The 16,663-nt window shown below is 40.4% G+C and overlaps 1 protein-coding gene across 9 annotated transcripts in view; it reads left to right on the forward strand.

Moving 5' to 3' along the window:
• lmo3 (LIM domain only 3) overlaps positions 1 to 14,109 on the forward strand; it is a 41,596-nt gene extending 27,487 nt beyond the window's left edge. For all 9 annotated transcript variants that reach the window (XM_034032603.3, XM_034032605.3, XM_058986363.1 and 6 more), the window contains 2 exons: positions 5,914 to 6,039; positions 12,964 to 14,109. In XM_034032603.3, the coding sequence (XP_033888494.1) occupies positions 5,914 to 6,039; positions 12,964 to 13,069 (232 nt within the window). In that variant the 3' untranslated portion in view covers positions 13,070 to 14,109. The remainder of the gene's footprint in view (positions 1 to 5,913; positions 6,040 to 12,963) is intronic.
• Positions 14,110 to 16,663: the final 2,554 nt, after the last annotated feature.

Here is a 16,663-nt window from a genome sequence, read left to right on the forward strand (position 1 = left end):
TTTTTAAGTACACGTTTGTTTCTCCTAAGAAAAAAATTAAGTATTACAGGCTGCTTTGAGTCTTGCCATGGAAGAGAGAAATCTGGCAGAATTTCCTTTTTACAAAATATTACAAATATGGGTGTGATTATATATGGGGTACATTTTTAAATATTTACTGTAACACAAAACACTAAACTAATTGAAGGGGGAGGGGTGGTGATAATTTATCACCAGTAGGCTCTCTGGTGTTAAACTTTCAAAACAGTTTAGCACCAATTGTCTAAATGATTTGCACCCCTGACTCTGTAGCTGCAGCTCATCATGTTGGCCCCTCGCAGGTATGAGTCCTGTGAAAATGCTGCAGCACATGCATGGAAACGGATGAGCCGACAGATCACTGCAGTGACGGCTGCTTCTGGGGAGCGCAACTTTTCCAGGCTGAAACTGATCAAGACATATTTGCGCTCAACGATGACTCAAAAAAAAAAAGGATTGTCAAATTTGGCCACACTGTCAAATGAGAGCGAAGATGCCAAGAATTTAGAGTAGTCAGATTTGATAAAGAACTTTGCTGCCGCTAAAGCTAAAAAATGTCTTTGTAATTTATGTTCTTACTTAATTTAGAACGTAAAATGAAAAAAAGGATTTGATAATGCCCAGGGGCTAATTTGTAAAAATGTTTTTGTAAAAAGTGGCATTGCACACAGTGTCAAAGAGGGATTTTTTTGTTATTATTATTATTTTTATTTCATTTATTTATTTCTGCCTGGTTATTCTCACCACTGACCTGCCAGAACACATTTATAGTTGGGCATTACAATATCTTTCAATAGGCCTGCTGGGGCATGGTCATTTTAGAAAGTTAATACGTGATATGTTTGGAGTAGACTGGAATTCTGAGTGCTTTTGAAGTTGTGAATTATATAAAATGATAAAGTCTAACAAACAAACTGAAACAAGTATTGATTAACATTTTAATATCATAATTGTTATTTACCGTATCTTAACATTAGTATATGTAGGTGCATATGATTACATGACGCACCTATATAATAACTAAGATACGGTTGCTACTGTAGCATTCATTTGATGTTCTGGACCCCGCACTTAATCATCACTGCCTAGGGCACTTCACAGCCTGAGGCCGGCCCTGGCCTTGTGAGATTAAACCCGGTTGAATAAAACCATATAATAACATGGAGCTGAAGTCGATCATTCACACTGTGGTACAGTTCACAAGTCAAGCTACAAATATAGCCTCTTTTTGTTTCACATTAACTTGTTACTAAATGCAGCTAAGCGCTTCTAAAACATATGGCAGTAATAGGTATATTCCTATATCCCTGGCAACATTGTAGCACAGGGTGAAATGACAGTGACAGTGAAACTACAGTACTAACTGACCACTGAGATGACTGACAGCGACCCCTAGCCACTCAGAGCGGGAAGGAAACGGGACAGACAGGAAGTATAAAAACTACACAAACTAGAGATGATTTCTAAATGATTATTTTTGGTAACGTGACGCTGACGTTTATCCTATATAAATTTATTTCAGTCAAACTCATATTTTTGGGGAATTCGACGTTTAATGAGCTTTACTGAGTAGCAACAAAAAGTAGCAAGCCTAAATCTATATTAATTTATAAACACACCCGTAATAAAATAAAACCGATAAAGGGGAGAAATGCAGACTCCATATGTATCTTATAATTGTATATCACGTGGTTGATGCCGTTTGCTGTGTTGCTTAGTAATAGTAGTAGCACAACGTGTGATTGTGTAGAAATTGGTTTTGCAAGAACTGCATAACCATATTTTGGGAGTTGTTTGCGGATCACCTGGAGATTACTCACGGACCACAGGTTGGGAACCACTGGGCTACACCATTAAACTATGATATGGAAGCAGTGTGTGGGTAAGGTTTTATCCAGACCTAAAGCTACAATACATTATCTAAATTCAGTACTCTATTACTTACCTAATAGAAACTCAGATAAAAAAGCTTCATGAGGTTTCTAGAGACACCCTTTTATAAGATGCTGTCATTTTTTGTCAAAATATGTAGATTTAAAGAGCTTTTAAAGTAATTATTGAATTTTGTCTGTACATGAAAATAAAAGCAGGCAGTGCTCTGAAACACTGCACTGAGCTTTGCGTCTGGAAGAATAATTCCTCCTCCTAATACACTGGAAGATCCCGGAGGAGAACCTTTCATTGCTCTAAAAGCAGGACTGGTGGGTGTGTTTACATAATCCTGAATGGTACAGATAATCTGAGACACAGCTTCAAATTGAGCATGAATGGAAGCAGAGTAAAAGTATGCTCAGAACAGAAGGTACGAAGCACTTTTTTTTTTTTTTTACAGAGGAATACATGCATGAAATGGCAACCAGTGTGATTTTCAGCCTGGCGCTGTATGGCTTTGATTACAGTGTGTTAGCAGAATCTGGATTTGTTAAAGTAAATGAATAAATCTCAATACTACGTACAGCTTGTCCGATGTAATCAAAACATTTTCTCTGGTGATGCAGCAGTGTTTTAGATCCTACTACTTCACCTGGTAGGCTATTCCATGCATTTATAACTCTTGTGTAAAAGAGTGCTTCCTACCTTCTGTTCTAAACTTACTTTTACTCAGCTTCCAGTTATGCCCCCTTGTTCATCTCTCTGTGCTAACCTTGATAACACAAGAAATTGAGAGAAGGCTATTCAGCCCCTCAGAATTTAGTCAAGTTGGGTCTTAAAGGATCACAATGATTCTGCATCAACAACATGAATAGGTAACCATAGCAAACCCTTTCCATCCCCTCGCCACTCTCTGTGTGAAGAAGTGTCTCCTACCTTCTGTCTTAAGTCTGTCCGCTCCTAATTTAAGAACGCAAGATAATTTACGACTGAGATTTGTAAACGGCACCCTGCTGTCATGACCAGATATTTAATGTGTGGATTGCTAAATAGAACCACAAGCACTGTGCTGTGCAGTACATTATAGAGTTATGGCTGGTTGTCAAACAGGCACACTGACCTAAATCAAGAGAAAGCTTTAAGCCCCAAAGTGACTTGAAGATTGGGTTCCACTCACAAAGCTTTAACTTTTTTTTTTTTTTGGTTTCAATGGTTTTCTATTGATATAGGCTGCTGCTGGCTTTAAAAAAACACAGACTAGAACATGAATATCACTACTGGTGGATTTTTGTTTCAAGTGGGTATTGTTTCATAGTTCTAAACATTTTTGCAAGTGAACTGTGACATTAGGGCCTTATCAAGCACTATATTCTGCAATTTTGAATACTGACTTTGGATACTGTTTTAATTCTGGAAACTGATTTTTTTTATCTTTTGCTAAATTGAATTGCCTTTAACGTTTTTTTTACGCATTTCTGTGCATGGGTAACATTTTGATTTAAATTTTGCTGTTGGGTCATTAATGGGGAATTTTACATACTGCTACAATACATACCGGATTTAGAAGTATGTACTGTATCACAGTCCACATATCCAGTTGTCTTTTGGCAAGTGATATTTTCATAATTTATAGTTCTGAATTAAAATACTACTTCTGTATCTTTGTGTTCCCTGAAAAATAGACAAGGGTTGAAACGGGCCAAAATGAAATAATCAGGTATGCATCACACGTGTTTAACCATCACTTTCCCCGAGGGCCTTTAAGTTTCTCATTATGAACCAAAGTCTGCAATGCATATTTGTTTTATGAATTAGTCAAGAAAGTAAGTAAGTGAGGCAAGGTTGAGTACAAAACATAATTTTATATATTTAGTTTAAATATATCTGTTACAAGGGGAAGCAAGCATGAGTCAATAACAAACGCATTGTCTCACAGTTAATTAGATCAGATCTCCGTGTCTCCGCGCTCCGGCTGGGAGCTGACAGTTCAGTAGACCAGTCATGTTCCCTTGTAAGGCTCGCCCTCTTAGAGAAAGGGGCAATAATTCATCATTAGGATATTAGTCCAGACGGAGATGAAAACTGATGGAGCCTCCAGCGAGGGAAAGAGAAAGACAGACAGACTGTTACAGTTTGATCTCAAGCCCAATCCCCCCTGGTTTCCCCTGGCTGAGAATAATTAAGATAATATTGCTCAGAGAGGTGTTTGACGACTGCAAATCGCTCACGTGTAGAAACCCCAAATTGAAGTCTGAGGAGTCCCCCCACTTTCCTGAGCAGCTCTGTTTCTGGAAAGCCTGCGTTGCTTGCCATGCCAACAGAGACTGGGGACCCTTTCCAAGGACTTTGTTTAGGTGCAACAAATCATTTGTCTGTTATTAACCCAGAGTTTGTAATTATGCAGATTGCCATAGATTTTCCCTGGGCTGGAAGTGAGATTGAGGGTTGTACACATGGTGGCAGGCAGCTCAGGGCTGGCCATGCATTGCAGAACTCGCCACATTTATCATGTTGACTGATGGCAGGAGAAGCAGGTCTCGGGTCCCAGTGGTTAATGTAGTGGGTAATTAACTGTCATTTGCCTAGTAATAGGCTGATGATCAATGGTTTGTGTGGAAACAAATTCCAATCAGGTAGCTGATAAATGCGCTCTAGAGGAATCGAGGCTATTGAAGGCAGCGTAATGGGGAGGGGGAGAGAAGAAGGAACTACACGGATTTGCAAAACAGGATCATCTTTCACAGGATCGGTGTTGAAATTCCCCAAACAGCAGCATCCACAAGGGAGGGAATGTTACATTTGTTACCAGGAAACACACACATATTTCCAGGGTATTTAAAGCATGATTTGTAGGGGTTTTGGTCTTTATGCTCAGAATCCCTGTGCTGAAGTCCTGCCTGGATGTTAACAACGCATATTGCGGCAGGTTTGTTTTTTGGCAGATCACGCGGTAGGATTTCTAATTTCTAGCTAGATCAATCGATGTAAGATGTTCAACCCTCCAAGTACTGTTTGGCAAGATGAATAAATGCAGAACCAGTTGCATCCCAGTCTTGGCAGTCGGCATTGCAAAACAATCTTTTTTGGGGGTGAAAAAAAAACAAAAGCGTGAATTTGACAACAAGTGTACTAAAGAATACCAGTATCTGTGCAAAGAAAGCAAAAGAGAAAAGGAAGGCTTTGTTCATGATCCACTTTGTTAATACTGCCGAAGAGGCATTTAGCTTCCTCTCTCCTTCTGCAATGACAAATATACAGGCTTCATCTTGTACTTGCAGCAGTAGGAGGTTATCTGTTAGAGCTCAGGGTGCAGGTATTTCCAATGGCATGTTTGTTGTACCGATAAGGCTTTTAAAAGGAGCTGCCCGTTCGCTTTTTATATCACAGCTATTTTTAAAACCACACAAGTCTCACGACTTCTTTAACAGACAAACGGCCTTTAAAACAAACAGAAATAAATCCATTCATTATAAAGAATCAATGAGCCTCATAAAAAGAAGTAAACGCTCTGAGGTTTCTTAATGACTGAACTGTGTTTTAAAGCAACTTCCTTTGAATTGATCACAGCCACAGAGCAGCTTTTCATTTGTAGAGTCCCATGGGAAGCATTACAGACTGTGCTGTAGGATTGACAATGCAATAAAACACATCTGTCATAGTCGCATCACCCCTCAGACCTGGAGGCTGTGTTAAAGGAGGGCTAACCATCTTTAAAATCCATTCTCTTACCTCTTACTAGCTTTATAACATTATCACTCTCCTGTGTGTGGTAGTATTCTATAGCAGCATTGTGAACTGACTGTCTCCTGTGTGTGGTAATGTTCTATAGCAGCATTGTGAACTGACTGTCTCCTGTGTGTGGTAGTATTCTATAGCAGCATTGTGAACTGACTGTCTCCTGTGTGTGGTAGTGTTCTATAGCAGCATTGTGAACTGACTGTCTCCTGTGTGTGGTAATATTCTATAGCAGTATTGTGAAGTCACTGTCTCCTGCTCAACACCTCCCTGCTTTGTCTCTTGCAGGTTATTCGGTGTCACTGGGAACTGTGCTGCTTGCAGTAAACTTATCCCTGCCTTTGAGATGGTGATGCGAGCCAAGGACAACGTATACCACCTGGACTGCTTTGCATGCCAGCTCTGCAACCAGAGGTGAGTGCGAGGAGAAACTGACAGCGGCGCGGTCCACACCCCGAATACCAGCTCATTTATTTCAGAACCTCACGTTGCAAGAGAAATAAGTTAGCTGGCCTTGGTGAACAATAGTCACCAAATCCCACAGGAAAAGCACAGCAAAGTGTAATAAAGCATAGGTAAGCATTGCAAAGTGCTGTTAAACACTGCGGAATTCATAACCTTGTACTAAAAAGAGTTCTCGTCGGGTTTGGGTAGCTTTACAAAGGTGTACTTGGATGTCCCAGAGTCTGTATACAGTGTACAACAGGACTGTCTGTGCTTCAAGCATAACTATGAACAGGAATGTTTCATTTGCCACGGGCTGCAGTGGGGAAACACAGACCTACATACCTGTGTACTGGAGTGTCTAATCTCGTGTCATTGAGGTTGATATCAGAGCAGGACCAAGAACAGCCCTCAATGATGTTCTTAATAACACAGGTCCTCTTCTGTATAACTCTTCCAGGATTTCAGGACAGTTTGCACATCGCAGAACAAGCCACACCCGATTCAGGACAGCTGCAGTGTTAGTCTCTGCAGGACTGAATGACAGGAGGTCTAATGAACCTCACACTTTAAACGCACGTCACTGATACATGACTGTGCACCAATCCGGTCTCATTAAGGCAGACACTCCTATATTTCAGTGGCATGGTTCATTTATTACTGGATGTCAGAGGTGCCTGGTTACACACAATTAGCCCTTTGTTATTGTCTTGTCACTCCAGCCCCCCAGTGCAAGACAAACTCTGCTAATGTGAGAAGTCAGCTAATCTTCATCAGCGGTGGTAGGCAGAGCGCTTGGTTTCTCTGAATTAAAACCCATTCAAGCTGGGTAACTCTTTGCTTTTACATTAGGACAGACCATCAAGTGTTTGAGACAATCATCATTAGCAGGCCCTGCACGCTCTTGAGCGCTATCCTGTGTCAGGCAATTGATGCCCATCGCAGTATCTGTGACTGATTCCCCAGATTGATGGTAGGGCAGGGTGTGGAATTGAAGCTACTTTCTTCTCCTAGCATTAATTCGGCTATACGGTGTTAAAGTTGGTGTTGCAGTACGTGACTATTGTGATTTACCATTATAAGTCATGTCCCCATTGGATCCTATTAGCAGCAGCTACTCTTCTAATGGCACCGAGAGTGTAGCTCACACACTCAGAATGTCAACGACAAAGCATTTGAAACGTTTAAACCACAGCAGGCCCTATAGAAACAGCAATGGTGGCTCGTCAGAGGAGGCACTGCCTACTCCATAATTTTAAAATAAGTTCTTATTTATTTAGTTATTTATATGTAATATGCAACATATTTATTTTAAGTGGAGGCAGCCGTCTGATCCAAATTTTCCCCACTCGGTCACCGCTGTTCGTTCGAGGCAGAACGAACTCTTGCCTCTATAGTTATGATTAGCACGTCTATTAGCCAATAGCTGATGAGAGTGAAAGGAAAGAGGCGTGGTTGTAACGAAGTACGTAATGCGAGCGAATACAAATACACTAGTTTGATTTATTTAATTTTCAATAAATGTTTTTAAATTATTAAAATTACTTACTTTTTTTTTTTTTTTTTTTTTAATTACTTTTGGGAGGAGGTTTTCCGTCAGCTACCTTTGCTTCCAGAGATACAGCTGAGTAATATACCTTGCTCCAGAACGAAACTCTGTCTGAATTGCTTCTTTTATATTAAATAGATTCATATGTACAGAACAGTATCTAATTATTTTGTTGGCCATTTATTAAGTTTAACAAATGAAGTCGATAGGGTGTGCTTGTTTTTTGTCTGACTCACCTGCTTTAACAACTTTTTTTAGAAAATATTTTTATGCAAAGTATGTTAAAGTGACATGGTCTTGAAATCTCAATGCTACATTAATGTTGTATTTTAAACATACGCTGGCTGTGTGTAACAGTTAAGTTTATTAGAATAAATTACAGTGGACTACTGTTTTTTTTTTTTTTTCTGCTGGCTGGTGGAGAAAATGCATTTAACAGCTTTGAATTGGGGTAAACCGTTAAGATATGAAAAGTGTTGTCAGTCAAAATAAAAATAAGATTCTTCTGCTACTGGAGACTTAAGGGGACCACCAGCCGTCCCTGATAAACAGATTAAGTGCGTTAATATCCGGGTTCCATCTGCTTTTTATTTACGTTTAATGACGTGTATGTTTAGGTGTTTGGTGGCTGCCTCTGATCAAGTTGAGACTGTACTTTCTCTTGCCCTTTTTATATGACAGACCCAACACAGCAAAGATTGCACGAGAATGAAATACACTCTCAACTTGATTAGAGGCAGCCAACGAACACTTAAAAAAAGTGTGTCAGAGCTGGCCTGTTCTATCAGACTTGCAACAGGGAGATGCATCTTTTCTATACAGTGCAGGGAGTCCCATGAATCAGGCAATGTCATTGGGATAATCTCTGATCAATGGGAAGGCAACCTCTCGTTAACTATCTGCACCACACAGCAATCTGAATCCATTCCTCTGAAAAAATAAATAAATAAAATAACAGAGAGACCATCAATATTAACAAGTATGCCTCAATGTCTGACTTCTGCAACACATTGTTACAAAACACACTTCACGGAATTGCGTTTTTGTTTATTTTAAACATCTTTCTCAATGTGCAATAGGGATGGAAGTAAGACACTTATTGCATAGCAGTTTCACCCATTCCAGGTTTTACTACAAGCTTGATTAACCCCAATGTATAGGTAACAAGCTCAGGTGTGTCTTATTACTCATAGTGAAACCAAGATTGGATCATACTGCTGTGCAATGGGAGTCTTATTCCCATCCCTGTGCACTTCTTAAATCAGCTCCAGAATAAGCTGAAATCTTCTTTCCCTTCGCAGCACGTTTTAAAAGCAATGAGAACCGAAAGGAAACGATTCACTTTTATGAGAATGCAGCTACAGTTATTCTCCAGGACCAATGAAACAAACTGACTGACTGAATAAACAGAAATAAAAAAAAAAAGCAGAGAAGAGAGATTCGTGTCTCTACTTTCCCCTCGTCTGTAGTGCCCTCTGCAGGACAGTACTGTTTTGGACACGTACAGCAGCAAACTACAGCAGTGCACTGAACTAAATACAGAATTCAGAACAGAGGCATAGCATGAGCTCCCTGTATAAACTGCGTATTTATCTGTGTCAAGGGAAAAAAGGGCATTAATCTTTTTTTTTTTTGGTAAAAAGATTGTGAATTTACCCTTATAAAAGTTTACCATAGTAAAAGCACAGAAAAGTAATAAAGCACAGTGAAGGCAAGGTAAACCATAGCGAAGCATTGTAAAGAATAGTGAGGTATGGTAAAGCATATTAATAAAACACGGCAAACCAGGGTAAACTATGGTAAATGCATAGGATAACCATGGGAAAAGTATAAGGGGCAAAACTACCGTGGTTTATTAAGGGTAGCAAGGAGAAGATCTGTAAAATCACAATCGCCTTAATTCTCAAACCTTGTGGCTTTTGAGTTAAATTAAATCTCAGTTGACTCATCTGGATAAAGAAAGGTTTTGATTGATTTGATTGGGTGAGTGTAAGTTCCCAAGCAGGGGAAACCTGGCAGTTTTAAATGCGTGCACCTCTTAACGCTGTTCCTTCTCCATCAGTTCCTGCTTGAGAATCCCTCTCTCGGATCATTTGCCTCGCATTCCGCTTTTTCCCCCAGTTTCCAGCACTGCAGAACATTAAAGCGGCTTGCTTTGACCAGTGCAATCTCCTCCATCTCATTAGAAATGGACTAGCTGATAAACAAGAGAGCTATCAGGGGTCAACCGGGTCAGGCTTTGGAATTAACCAGGCCAGCTGCAGCTGACACCAGCGTTTGAAGGTTAGGTTGACACAATCAAATATAGAAATATATATGTATAGCCATTACCTTAACTGATTTGCTGGTAAATCTACCGTAGCAAATGTAAATGCAAAGAAAAAACCCAAAGGCAGCTGTTAGTATGTGGGCTGCGAGTTCAGAACATTCACATGTAATTCTTTGTGTATCTTGTTTATCGATTTGCTTCTGCATATTACAGCAAATGTAAAGCAAGACTGTTTTATTGTGCGTTTGTTTTTTTACCAACAAGGATTACTAGCCTGCAGTGTCCCACAGTTTTGTTGATTTAACATACAAAAAAAAAAAAAAAGTTTGTCATGTGTTTCTACATTTTTCCCCACAGTTTATTCTCTTAGCACCACTACTTAAGAGAAGCAGCCCCCTTCTTGACTCCTGCCTCTGGTCGCACTGTCCCAGCTGTTACTTACAGCACTGGGACATGGGTGCATATTCTCCCGGTCTCATTTCATTTGAGTTCTTAACAAAGTAGTCCATTGTTAAATGGTCCCTTGATCTTTAATAGGCATCATACAAGTATCCAATCGGGACCATCACGTGTATCGGGATATACTGTGTCGCGATATGCAGGTATTGTATTGTGACATTGAGATACCATTACGGGGGGAACCTCCCTGAGCGCAGCAAACTATTTTTAGGGCTAATGCCCAGATAACCACATTTTTGACTTTATTTTTGTTCACCCGTTGAAATGTTAATGATAGAACCAAAGAATATGGTTTCCCATATAAAAGTTTTACCCAGGTGAATCGGGATGGCCAGTTAGCAGTTTTCCTATGCTGCTACTGAAATACAAAACAATATTACAACTTATAACAATGAAAAGTCAATCACAATTTACAACAACACAATAAAAACATGTACGGATCAAACTTCAACCCAAGGCCAGAAATAAATAAGTTTGACCTGTATCGATCTGTTAATGTGGGCTGTAGGAGAAGCATTGGCAGGAGGTTCGAAGCAATTCCCAAATACAATCTTTAAAACGAGAGAAAGAAAGATGATCAAACTCCATCTTCATACTATGATGGAAACAGTTCTTCGGGAGTTGATGTGCAAAAGATAATTCTCCCGCACGTGTTTGAACCCTTGGAACAGCCAGATGAACAGAATTGTCTCATTAGACAATTCCAGATTTCAGTTTAACAGGAGGTTTAAGATCAAAAGTTGCAAGCATTAGAAATGTGTAGCGTTTTAAACGACTGAAATGCTACAAACATGCTGGACAGATGACTGACTGGCTGCTGCATCCCTGAAGTCATACTCGGACGCTGATAATCATGTAAAATCCTTGCTGTGCAAACACAAAGTAACTAAAGCATACTGTTACAATTAGGAATCCGTCTCATGGGAACAAACATTTTTAACCGAATGCTATCTCGATCTTAAATAGATTTCTTCTTTTTTTTTTTTTTTTTTTTTTTTTTTTTTAATTGGTTTTCCTTTGTGGTGGTTTAGTGCGAGATGGAAATGATTATTCTGGTCTGCCTTTGAGGTTTAGATCTGGCTTCGCTATCAATCTTTAGGGATGCAGTGGGTTTGTACAGTACGGTGTATGGAAAGAGGCTTGACTGCTCCAATCCACTTACTGTACTCTGTCCTGCAGCTGCCTGGCTTGAATAGTAGGCTGATCCCAGGACTTCATGATAGGAGTTATGAGGAAAGGTTAAAAGAATTACATTTCTTCAGCCTAGAAAAAAGAAGAAGGGAAAGAGGGGACTTGATTGAAGTCTATAAAATCCTAAATGGTATAAAGTTAACCCATTTTACAACTTCAAAGTTAGCACAGAGAATGGTGTTCTAAAAAGGGACAAGCCTTGATGGGCTGAATGGCCTTTTCTCATTCCCAAATGTATGTTCTTGCTGTTCAAACACAATGCTCTTTTTATTTGGTTGCAATTCAATCCAATAGTTAATGTACGATTGAATATGTTAACGTTGACGGTATTTAGATCAAATGGGGTGCTGTCCAAGTTGCATGTCACATTGGCACTAGCAAAATTACCACTGACCCCTTTCGTTCAGTTGTAGAACTTTCGTTTCCTTGCTTGTATTTTGTGCTTCAGTTTGGAATATGCAGATATGTCAAAGACAGAGCTATAGAGTAGAGGCTGCTAACACTTCCCAGTGCTTCAGGAGCTGTAGCTTAGACTCACTCCAGACTGTGTGACCTACAGCTACCAGGAAGCAGTAGTTTATCTGTGGTGTTATATCGAACCAATAGACTATCGGCACGTTAAAATCCCTTATAAAAAAGTTTCCCACAGTAACACAGCAATGTGTAACAAAGCACAGTGAAAGAAAGCATGGTAAAGTAAAGGCAATCATTGTAAAGCACAGAGAGGTATGGTAAAGCATATTAATTAATAGTAAACAAGGCAAGCCAGGGTACATGTATGGTATAACCATGGGAGGAGCATGGTAAAACTGCAAAAAATATACCATGCACAAATACAGTGGTAAACTTTTATAAGAGAAAGGTTGCCAGTAGCAATGTTAAAAAGCTAACACAAGGACAGAAAATTGATTTTGAATAGGGTGCAATGTTATAATATTTGCATGTTCTACAAACAGTGGAGAAAGAAATCTGTACTCCTGCCCCACACTGTTATCTTTCAAAACAGAGTTGAAAAGCCCTGTGAATGTGTCTCTTTAGTTGAGCTGTCAGTGTACTACATTACAGATACATTATCAAGTGACAACAAAGCTTGATCACAAAACTGGCAGCCTGCTCTGTGATGTATTCCCGCTATACAAATGTACATGTATTATGTTTCATACCGCTGTTGAACATTTGCACAATACATTTCAAGCAATGCTTGCCTTGAATATTTCAACACATGTAAGAGAAATACATTTTAAAATACATTCAACTATTCAAGATTGGCACCTCAAAGTTGGCACATACTACAAAATATCTATACAGAACCCTAGTGGATCCAATTAAAGCCCTGTCAGAAATGCATTGCGTGTAAAACCTGAGGTGGTTGTGATTGCTGCAGCTTGGTTTAAGATGTATTTTTTTCTTTCTCTCTCCGTTCCAGGTTTTGTGTTGGAGACAAGTTCTTCCTAAAGAACAACATGATACTGTGCCAGACGGACTACGAGGAAGGCTTAATGAAAGAAGGCTTCGCGCCGCAAGTCCGTTGAGAGAGAGAGAAAGAACACACACAAATAAAGAACTAATTCCACAAACCGAAAGCACCAACTTCTTTTAGCATTCGCCCCACATGTACATAAGAAACGAGGCCGGATCCGCTGTATAGACTAGCTGTAGGGACTGAGGAGACTATGATATTATCAGGAGACTGTGATGGACGCAGGGATGAGGGCAGCTTTCATCACCCCCTTCCCAAACAACTGGCTGTAGTGCGAGTGACAAGCGGGGGTTATTTAATTAACTCTTCCGTCCAGAGCAGAGGAAGGGGGAGATGCAGCCTGTTTGCTTTACACTCCGGTCCAGTGGGGCTCTAAAGAGTGATCTGTTCGTCCCTGGTCCTTACTCCTTACGCCCTCCGCGATCCGCTGTGCCCATTCAGAGAAGAACAATCTTGAACTCATTTTAGCCTGAATCTGATCCGTCCCTGGCCCTCCTGTACTGCCATCCAGCTTGATCTGAGACTGTTAAAGGGGTGCTGGCTCAGGTTTTACAATTCTTAACTCATTTCATCCTTCCTTTTCCTGTGATGAGTTCTCAAGCTTGAGGATACGCAGGTATTTCAAATACAGGAGGATTAAACATTGCTGCTGCTGCTGGCAGTGCATTTCCTGGGATGTAGGTCAGTTTTACTCCAATAGTTCAATTAAAAAAATAAAGAAATCAGTCCATGTGACCTACAGCACAGGAAGTGGTTAGGTTCCAGGAAGCGGCAGACCTATTTATTTATCTATAGAGTTGTAGCTACTGTTAATGTGTGTCTCCCAAATAATACAAAGAATCCATTGCAAAATCTTTTACTCGCCCTAATAAGGATTCTGAAGCGGATTATAAAGCCTTGGTTAGTGCTCCCTTAAAGAGTATTGTAAATATATTTGACACTTCGGTTTTTCTTTGTTTCTTTTGCTTGCTATTGTATATGATTGGTTTTTATGCGTCACCTGGCATGAGATGTTTATTTTCGGACGACTCTTGTACATACTGTATTGTAATATTTCAAGCACAAATGTAATACAGTTTTATTGTGTTTCCATTTGGGTTTGCTCTTTTCTTTCCATCTTTCTCTTTTTGTTCCTTTCAGTAATGTTGGTATTTTGTGCAATTCCTTGTTCAGATTTTATTGTAAATCTTTTGCTTTCTGTACTGGGAAAATTTAAAACAGAGCTGTAACTTTGTAGTAAAGAGTTAAACAGCGACAGACAATCCCATTATCTGATTTGCCAGACCACCTGTCTGTACCCTGAATGCCCCATACATTAAACAGAGAGCATTTAACAATGAGGACGATGTGGTTTAGAAACAGCACTGCTTTAAAAAAAGCTATTAGTTATACAAAGAACAAGTTTTCTACGTGATATGCTCCACTGCATTCCCCAGCACCTTCTCTATATTACAGTCCGCTCGCAGTGCACTAACAGGCCAGGCGTGTGCATCATGCTGACCACATACACCTCTAGCCATAGCTGGTTAATGCTGCAGAATTCAGTGGCAGTTCCTGGCAATTCCTTCAGCGGCAGGCTGTTCTGTAAATGGGACCCTTTGTGACGTGAATCCCAGTTTAAGTGAATGGCAGAGGTTCCGCCTGACTGCTCTGTTTTTCCTGGGTTCCCCTGTGCTTTGCTGTAATGCAGGTCTTGTTATAACACACAGTCCAGTCTTTGGGGACGGCTGCAATGAGTGTGAGATCCATAGAATAGTCTTTGAATAGGAGAAGGGGAGACCTGGCACATGTTACTGAGGACTTTCTTATAGAAGGAATACATTGCCGATTACTTTTGCTAATAATAATAATAATAATAATAATAATAATAATAATTTACATCTGATACATATTATCTGGTACAAAGTAGTATCAGATGCCTGTATCATATCAATATCAAGGTATATTCTATATATTATAATTTTAGGCACTATTTAGCATTTAAAATGTAGATTTTAAAAAATTGTCCCCTTCTACTATGAATAAAGCCTTGAAATTTAAATATATTTCATATAGAAATCGCCTGTGAAAAATACAGTGGACCCCTCTATTAAGAGCACTGAAAGTACAGAGTAAAGGGGTCTTCAGTGAGAGTTAAGCATTCATAAGACTTTGAGGGACTGACAGAGAGGGGTCTAGCTTGTGAAACAATTCCACCAATCTTACCTGTCCTGCTCTTCCATTCTCTCTGGAGCTTTCCAAGTGCAGCTTTGAAAGAACAACTAGCAAACGAGGTTAAAAGAAACTTCTCGGTTTGCATGCATTCATTTCAGGTTGTTGGTTTACGCTTGCACCTCTATGGTTGTTTCACCATAGAAATATATATTGTCTGGCTGCAAAGCATGTCAGTCATTAGGGGAGGAAGCTGGTTGGTTAATGACAGGAAAGAAGGCGTTTAAGGGGTAAAAAATAATTTCACTCTCCAGGAAAAATAACCTAGGAAATGCAAGTGTGACAAACTAGCTGACAGTAAGGCATGCAAACATTGTTTTTAATTCAAGTTTGGCAGCCGATAAATAATTTTTTTTAAACAATTCAGATGACATCCAGCACCTCAGAAACACTCAATGAAATGTATAAGGTAAAACGTAACTAGCGTAACAAAAGGGAAACTTTACAGCAGTTTATCACACTGGGGAGTCAACCAGGCTCTCCCAATTCAATTTAAAATCACCCCAGCTCCAGTGCCTTCATCAGTGTCACTCGTGATTGTGTCAAACCTGCACGTGTGGGTCCTGATGATAATGAATAGTGCCGTGATGAGTGAGATTTACACTTCATCTGCAATAAACCCTTTAACATCTGACAATAAATAAAAGGGACATTTCTTGACATGCTAGTGCATCTTAGGAAAATCCCACGGGAAAGGCTCTCCATTCCATAAAGTTCCTCTCCCTTGATCTCACACTGGAAGACTGTCGTGCAGATGGGCTTCCCATTGCGTGCAGGTCATTTGATGCCAGGATGGATCAAATAGTTCCAGCTCACAAGCTAAATGGGAGGGAAGTCAATCAGATTTCATGACAGCCATTAAACTACTTCACAGCCTTGCTGTGGATGGACTGCCAGCCATTCCCACACAAGTCCATTGGGACAGACTGCCAGCCATCCCCACGCTCGATTACTATTGTTTCTATAACCCTGCTAAGGGCTTCATTCCTGCAATAAACAATTCCAGCACACTCCATGAACATGAATAGGTCTCCGTTCACGAGTCACGGGATAAACGTCAATAGGAAAGTGCTATCTGGATGCAGAGCTCTGGCTTGTCTGTAAAGATCATCGCTTTCTCCCCACGCAGCCGCTCCACTGGGTCCCTCTCATCGCTTTCCTCCCCCCCACACACAGCCGCTCCACTGGGTCCCTCTCATCGCTTTCCTCACCCCCACACACAGCTGCTCCACCGGGTCCCTCTCATCACTCCCCCCCCCCCCCCCCCAGCCAGCCAGCCAGCCAGCCAGCCAGCCAGCCAGCCAGCCAGCCGCTCCACCGGGTCCCTCTCATCGCTTTCCACCCACACAGCCAGAGCCGTACCGATCACTGATGGCACCCTATACGAGATATAAATCTCAATGGAATGCACCAATGGAAATGAAACCTAGAGCCT

Source organism: Acipenser ruthenus, chromosome 14, assembly GCF_902713425.1.
Source record: "Acipenser ruthenus chromosome 14, fAciRut3.2 maternal haplotype, whole genome shotgun sequence".
In the NCBI taxonomy this organism is placed as follows: Eukaryota; Metazoa; Chordata; class Actinopteri; order Acipenseriformes; family Acipenseridae; genus Acipenser; species Acipenser ruthenus.